Source organism: Nicotiana sylvestris, chromosome 7, assembly GCF_000393655.2.
Source record: "Nicotiana sylvestris chromosome 7, ASM39365v2, whole genome shotgun sequence".
NCBI lineage: Eukaryota > Viridiplantae > Streptophyta > Magnoliopsida > Solanales > Solanaceae > Nicotiana > Nicotiana sylvestris.
The window spans coordinates 149,332,442-149,339,338 of NC_091063.1; the positions used below are offsets into that span (position 1 = coordinate 149,332,442).

General features: G+C 38.5%; 1 protein-coding gene across 1 annotated transcript; it reads left to right on the forward strand.

Moving 5' to 3' along the window:
* Positions 1-269: 269 nt before the first annotated feature.
* On the forward strand, positions 270-1,988 carry LOC104226900 (aspartic proteinase PCS1). The gene is made up of 2 exons (XM_070151031.1): positions 270-445; positions 568-1,988. Exons 1-2 carry the CDS (start codon positions 355-357, stop codon positions 1,440-1,442), a joined length of 966 nt encoding a protein of 321 aa, XP_070007132.1. The 5' UTR covers positions 270-354; the 3' UTR covers positions 1,443-1,988.
* The last annotated feature ends 4,909 nt before the right edge of the window (positions 1,989-6,897 follow it).

The window sequence follows — 6,897 nt, forward strand, 5'->3', positions numbered from 1 at the left end:
TCACAACACACATCTTACTCCATTCTTACCCAAATAACACTTCCCTGTTCTCTCACTTTCTGTCCATTTTTCTCAGCTCAACATTATTCTTACCCCTCATTCAATTCACAATCAAAGCTATGAAACTTCCCTTGTTTTTCAGATTATTAATAAGCTTCTTGTTCTTACTATACAAACCCCTGAAATGTTTTTCCTCTACTACTTTCAACTCCCAGAATAATTCATCAATGTTAATTTTGGCGCTAAAAACTCAAGAAATGTCATCTGGGTCCTTCCCTAGAGCTGCAAACAAGCTTCCATTTACACACAATGTAACACTTACTGTTTCTCTATCAGTTGGTAGACCTCCACAGAATGTTACAATGGTACTTGATACAGGCAGTGAACTCTCATGGCTACATTGCAACTCAACCCGAATCAACCAACCTCTTTTCAACCCGAACCGGTCAGTTTCTTACCGACCCGTTTCTTGTTCATCACCAACTTGTACGACCCGAACACAAGATTTCTCTATACCAGCTTCTTGTGACTCCAAGAATTTATGTCATGCCGTGCTTTCTTATGCAGATGCTTCATCTTCTGAAGGGAATTTAGCTATGGATACGTTTAATATTGGTGGGTCAAATTTTTCGGATACTATATTCGGGTGTATGGATTCGGGTTTCAGTAGTAATTCGGATGAAGATTCAAAGACAACTGGGTTAATGGGTATGAACCGTGGAGCACTCTCATTTGTTTCACAAATGGGGTTTAAGAAGTTTTCATATTGCATTTCGGGATCGGATTTTAACGGCGTTTTGCTTCTTGGTGAGTCTAATTTTACTTGGGTTTTGCCGTTAAATTACACGCCGTTAGTAGAAATTTCACTTCCATTACCTTACTTTGATAGAGTAGCATATACTGTTCAACTTGAAGGTATTAAAGTTTCGGATAAATTACTTTCAATACCAAAATCCGTATTTGTACCCGATCATACCGGAGCGGGTCAAACCATGGTTGATTCGGGTACCCAATTTACATTCCTACTTGGTCCAGCTTATACTGCACTAAGGAATGAGTTTTTGAATCAAACTAAGGCAACTCTTAAGGTTCTTGAGGATCAAGATTTTGTTTTTCAAGGTGCAATGGACTTGTGTTATCGTGTACCTGTTAACGCAACGAAGTTACCTGCATTACCATCGGTGAGCTTAGTATTTCGAGGCGCGGAAATAACGGTTTTGGGAGAGCGGTTGTTGTATCGGGTACCCGGTGAAATTCGGGGCAATGACTCGATACATTGCTTCACGTTTGGAAATTCCGAGCTACTAGCTATCGAGGCGTATATTATTGGTCACCATCATCAACAAAATGTGTGGGTCGAGTATGATCTTGAAAAATCTCGCATTGGTTTTGCTCAAGTACGGTGTGATGTAGCGAGTCAAAGATTTGGTCTCTATCGTTAATCACAGGTCAAATATTTACTATTCTTTTCGGATATTATATACTATAATTCGAGTAAAAAATAGCGTGTGTTTCTGCCCGAGTCCAACAACAACAATAATCCCACATATGGGTTTGGGAAGGATAATCTTACCCTACGTGTGAAGCTAGAGAGGTTGTTTTTGCCCGAGTCCATAGCACCAAAATAGATGGTGGAAAACATGTTGATGCAATTAGTTATACTACTATGGTGTGATTAATTGACTTTTGCAACTAGCTTTGAAATGTGGCGAGTGGTCCCAAGAAATTACACCGATGGAATTTATGAATTGCCATACTGAAGATGAAGGTGGGGTTGGTTTCATGGCTAGAATATGGTTGGTGATTTTAAAGAGAGGCTTTCAATTAAGAAGATTGTCCTTTCACAATTTTGTACATTACCTTTTTTGAGTTAGACAGAAGTTGGATGGTTGAAAGTTAGATATTCTTTGAGCTGGTTCGGCCATAACTGTGTGGCTGAAGATAAAGGGTGTGCTGATTTTTCAAAGGCAATTAATAATCTTCTTGTAGATTCTTGTCGTGTTTGGTGTTTAGAGGGTGTTTGGCTAAACTTATAAGCTGGTCAAACTGGCTTATAATCATTTTTTGTCTTATTTACGCGTTTGGTAAAATTAAAAGTGTTTATAAGTTAAGTGCTTATAAGCCAAAAATAAGCTAAAAGTCATAAGTTGGTCTCCCCCAACTTATCAAATTTCAGCTTATAAGCACTTTAGGTTTGAGCAAAATATTTACTATTCTACCCCTAAAATAATTCTTTTTAAACAAAACTCTTCGTATACCCAGTTCTTCAGCTGTTTATTATTAATTTCAGCATTTTTATTCAAACACGTAACTGCTTATTTTTTAAATCAGTTTCAGCACTTAAAAGTGCTTTTCAGCACCTAATACTTATCAGCTACTCTAAATCAGCTAAGCCAAACGGGCTCTTAGTCATGTATACTCAATTCATTTATTTTATCTTTTTGTAGGGAAATATATTGCTTATTGTAATAAATCCTCTTAATTATTGGAAATAATTTTTCGAGCCATTGGTATACTTGTCTCTCTCCAATATCACTGTCAAACGGTTGTACCTGCATTTACGTAAGACTGTTTACACGGCTTTAAAAATAAAAATAAAATTTAAACATTGAACCACCTGGTAAAGTTTTTTGTAAATATGCATGTTTGGGCTTACTCTCTCTGTTCTATATGTCTCCTCCATGCCTCTTGGGCTTGCTTGAAATTTTCGATTATTGAAAGATTGATCTTCAATATTAAAGTTGAGATGAACAAAATAATTTAGCCTATACTGTTTATATATACACATGTGTAAAGAATTTTTAATCTTTTTCGTATTCTACTGTAACTTGTATTTACTGTTATCTCTCACTGTTCTGGTTTGTGATTGAACTTTCTTACTATTCAACTTGTCTTCTAACTCTTTAATTATGTAAAGGACCATATAGGTTTGGCCATGCACACATTTCTGTAGGTCTGCCCATAAACACTGTGAATCGAAAGCTACTTCGGGCGCATGACTTGTCATTTATTGCTTTTCTGATTTCCTTTAAGTTCTGATGGGGCTGAGGCAGCACCTCATATGGTGAGATTGGCCTAAGGGCACGTTTGGTACGAGGTATAAAGGATGATTAATTCAGGATTAAATTTGAGATGAGTTTATCTTACGTTTGGTTGAGATAAACTTATGGTATAACTAATACCGGGATTGTAGTATTTTTTTAATTCCTATGGGAGGGTGGGATAACTAATCCCGAGATAACTTGTTTCCAAACCAAATGATCCCTAAATGTCGTACATATGATGGTTTAACGAAATAGTCAGCAGTGGCAGAGCTACTAGCCTTTTGGCTACGGGTTTGACCAAACCCAGTAGTTTTCATCAATAACAATAATAAATCCAGTGAAATCTTGTATGTTGAGTCTGGAGAGGGTAAAATGTACGCAGACCTTACCCCTATCTTATGACGGTAGAGAGACTGTTTCCGAAAGACCTCCGGCTCAAGAGAAATAAAAATGAAGCAATAAACAGATAGTAGCAACAACAAGGTAATAAGGCACATAAGCAAATGGTGCAACGTGCTTCCGTTGATATTTGTTTTAAATAGACATACAGTAGCTTTGACCAAATCCTATACTATTTGTCTTAAGAAATTCATTGAATATATACAAATTATTACTTTAGAATCCAATAGCTTAAAAAAATTAATATTCCAAATTCATAAATTTTAAATCTTAACTTCGCCTTTAACGGTCGGTATAAACTACAAACGGACAAACCATTGATATATTAAATCAGAATAAACTCGATTCTTAAGGAGTCCCAATCCCATAAGGAATTCACACAACACGATTTTTTAATTTTTATTGCACAAATCAGTATCTATACGCACAGATTTACGTGTCTACGTGTGAAAACTTGTATGAAGTTTGGTACAACAACTGTCATGCAAGTCTTGTAAATTATTCTGCGAGTAAATGGACGTGAAAGTGGTGATCATTATTAGAAATTCGGTTAAAATCGTCTTGGTCGAAGTCGTCGGTCTTTGAAATTATATACTCCCTCTGTTCATATTTACTTGTCCACTATGGAGTTTGTACTCTTCCTAAGAAATAATAAATAAAGTATATAATTTGCCATTATACTCATATTAATTGATGCATATTTTTTATAAATTTAAAAAAATAATTTGAAATAAGCAATTAATAATGTGGGTATAACAGGAAAAAAAATTGTCTTCTCTTGATATGCTAAAAGTGACAAGTAAAAGTGAAAATTTATTTTTAGAATTGTGTATGAGTAAAATTAGGGATAAAGTTACCCCAATTTCCCGGTAAAGGAACGAGAGGAAAGCACGATTTGACATGGCCTCGAGTAGAGCTAAGGGATTCCACAGATCAGAGCCCGGGGAGGACAAATGGTGCACCCGGGACCGAACACGGTCGAGCATTGGGCTCGAGCAGAGTGAAGCGCCGAGACTAAGGAAAAAGACGGTTAGATAGGATAAGTGAGAGGCCAAAATATCCTCCTTCAACCGGATATTACGGCGCAAATCTCGCCCGATATCAACTGCGTGTCAATGTTTACTGGAAGGATTTTTTTTACCTTATTTAGACTTGTACTAGGATTGAAAATTCTCCTACCTTATAAGGGGGAACCTTTATTTTTAGGACCATTGTTGGCGCATACCAAACAATAAAGTTAATTTTTGTTCTCTAACTATTGTTTAAAATGTTGTTCAGCTGCTTGTTCATTGAGTTGCAATCGAGCCCGTTCCGAGGGCTGGATCGGAACTGATTTCCAAACGTCCATTGCAAAGCTAGATTTACTCATTCATCGCATTTGGTTTGATTGCTTTGTTTTCCTTTAATTCAATTGTTTATTGTTCTTAGTTCATTCGTGTTAAATTAAATCACATATCCTTTAAACCTCGTATAAATTCAAGTGTTACTTGTTTTAAGGGTAAACAGTTTGACACCCACCGTGGGGTAAAGGATAATAGTGGTGATTTAATACGAATCTCCATAACACACCCTATTTTACACTTGCTCAAAATCATGCCCAGAACAAGACCAAACCCGAGCGAGTTAGAGAAGGCGCTCAGAGAGATGAACAAATTATTGCAGAACCGGATGAGTTCGGACCTGGATAAACTTTCAAGGTGATAAAAATACTCGAAGCACTAACAAAACGGGTGGAGTCTGGTGAAAAGAAGATAGAGGTGAATGACAAGAAGGTGAAAACTAACAATTCAAGGGTCAATCAGATCCCGGGAGCACCTCTAATAATGAAAGGGCCGGATTCCAAAAAAGTTCATTCAGAAAGCTTTTCGCCCGAGTGCGGCACCGAAGCCAATTCCGAAGAGATTCTAAATGCCCGATATTCCCAAATATAACGGGACCACATATCCAAACGAGTATCGAACTTCCTATATGTGCGCAATAAAGGAAATGACCTAGAAGACGACGAGATCGAGTCGATGTTGTTGAAGAAATTTGGGAAAACGTTATCCAAATGGGCAATGATATGGTACCATAACTTACCTTTGAACTCTATTGATTCATTTTCTATACTTGTAGATGCTTTTGTTAAAGCCCATGCCGGCACTATCAAGACGAGGAAATCAGAGCTCTTCAAAGTCAAGCAAAGAGACAATGAGATGCTTAGAGAGTTCGTGTCGAGGTTCCAAATGGAACGAATGGTTCTGTCCCCGATCGCAGATGATTGGGCTGTCGATGTTCCATTTCTTCTTAACAATTAAAGCAAAACTTGGTGGAATACCCGACGGTTACTTGGGCCAATGTTCATAACAGGTATCAATCAAGGATCAGAGCCGAGGATGACCAGCTGGGGGCCCCCTCGGGGTCTGTTTACCCCAATAGAGCGAATGACAAATCTAAAAGGATTATGGACCAAGAGCAAAAGCTGGTCTGAAAACCGTATTAGCCATATGGCTCAGATAGAAAGGGAAATAAACCCAGTCGCCACCCAGCCAGGAACGACATGAGAAGTGAGATCTGATGAGTAACCACGGTTTTGACAGATCACTTGGGGGCAGGGAAGCCCCAAGACTATCGGAATATAACTTCAACGTCGATGCTACAAGTATAGTCGGCCATTGGTCGCATCAAGGAGACCAAAGGGCCCAGACCACTTCATTCCGATCCCGCACAGAGGGATCACAACTTGGTAAGTAAATAATAAGGTACTCACGGTCACATGACCGAAGATTGTCGGCATCTAAGGGAAGAAGTGGCTCGTCTATTGAACAATGGGAATATTTAGGAATTCCTAAGTGAGCGGGCGAAAAATCATTTCAAAAACAGTGACGCCAACAAGCAAATTAAGCAAGAGGAGCTTCAACACGTGATCAACATGATTATTGGGGGAGTATATGTCCCACAAAGGCCAATTATAAAGTGCACCAAAGTTTCTATCACAAGGGAAAAAGGCACTCGGGACTACGTCCCGGAGGGATCCATCTCGTTTAGTGACGAGGATGCCGAGGGCTTCATTCAACCTCACAACGATGCACTACTAATATCTTTACTTATTAATAAATACTAAGTTAAACGCGTATTCCGGTAGCTCGACCAACATCATCCGATGGAGGGTCGTAGAACAATTGAGATTATTGGACTAAATCGTACTGACAATATGATTATTGAATGGGTTCAACATGGCGTGCGAGACAACGAAGGATGAAATAACCCAACTGATAAATACTGTCGGGACCAAAGGAAACAAAATTTTATGTGATCGAGGGGGATATGAGGTATAATGCCTTATTCGGAAGGCCATAGGTCCACAACATTAGAGCAGTGCCTTCAACCCCACATCAGGCATTGAAGTTTCCCACCCTAGGCGGAATCAAAATAGTCTATGGGAAACAACCGTCAGCAAAGAAGATGTTCGTTG

Bases quoted from the DNA above. Each gene is read 5' to 3' on its own strand.
- LOC104226900 (XM_070151031.1), top strand. From the start codon at position 355: ATGTTACAATGGTACTTGATACAGGCAGTGAACTCTCATGGCTACATT. The intron at 446-567 runs GTCAGTTTCTTA...TTTCTTATGCAG, and splicing joins CCTCTTTTCAACCCGAACCG to ATGCTTCATCTTCTGAAGGG.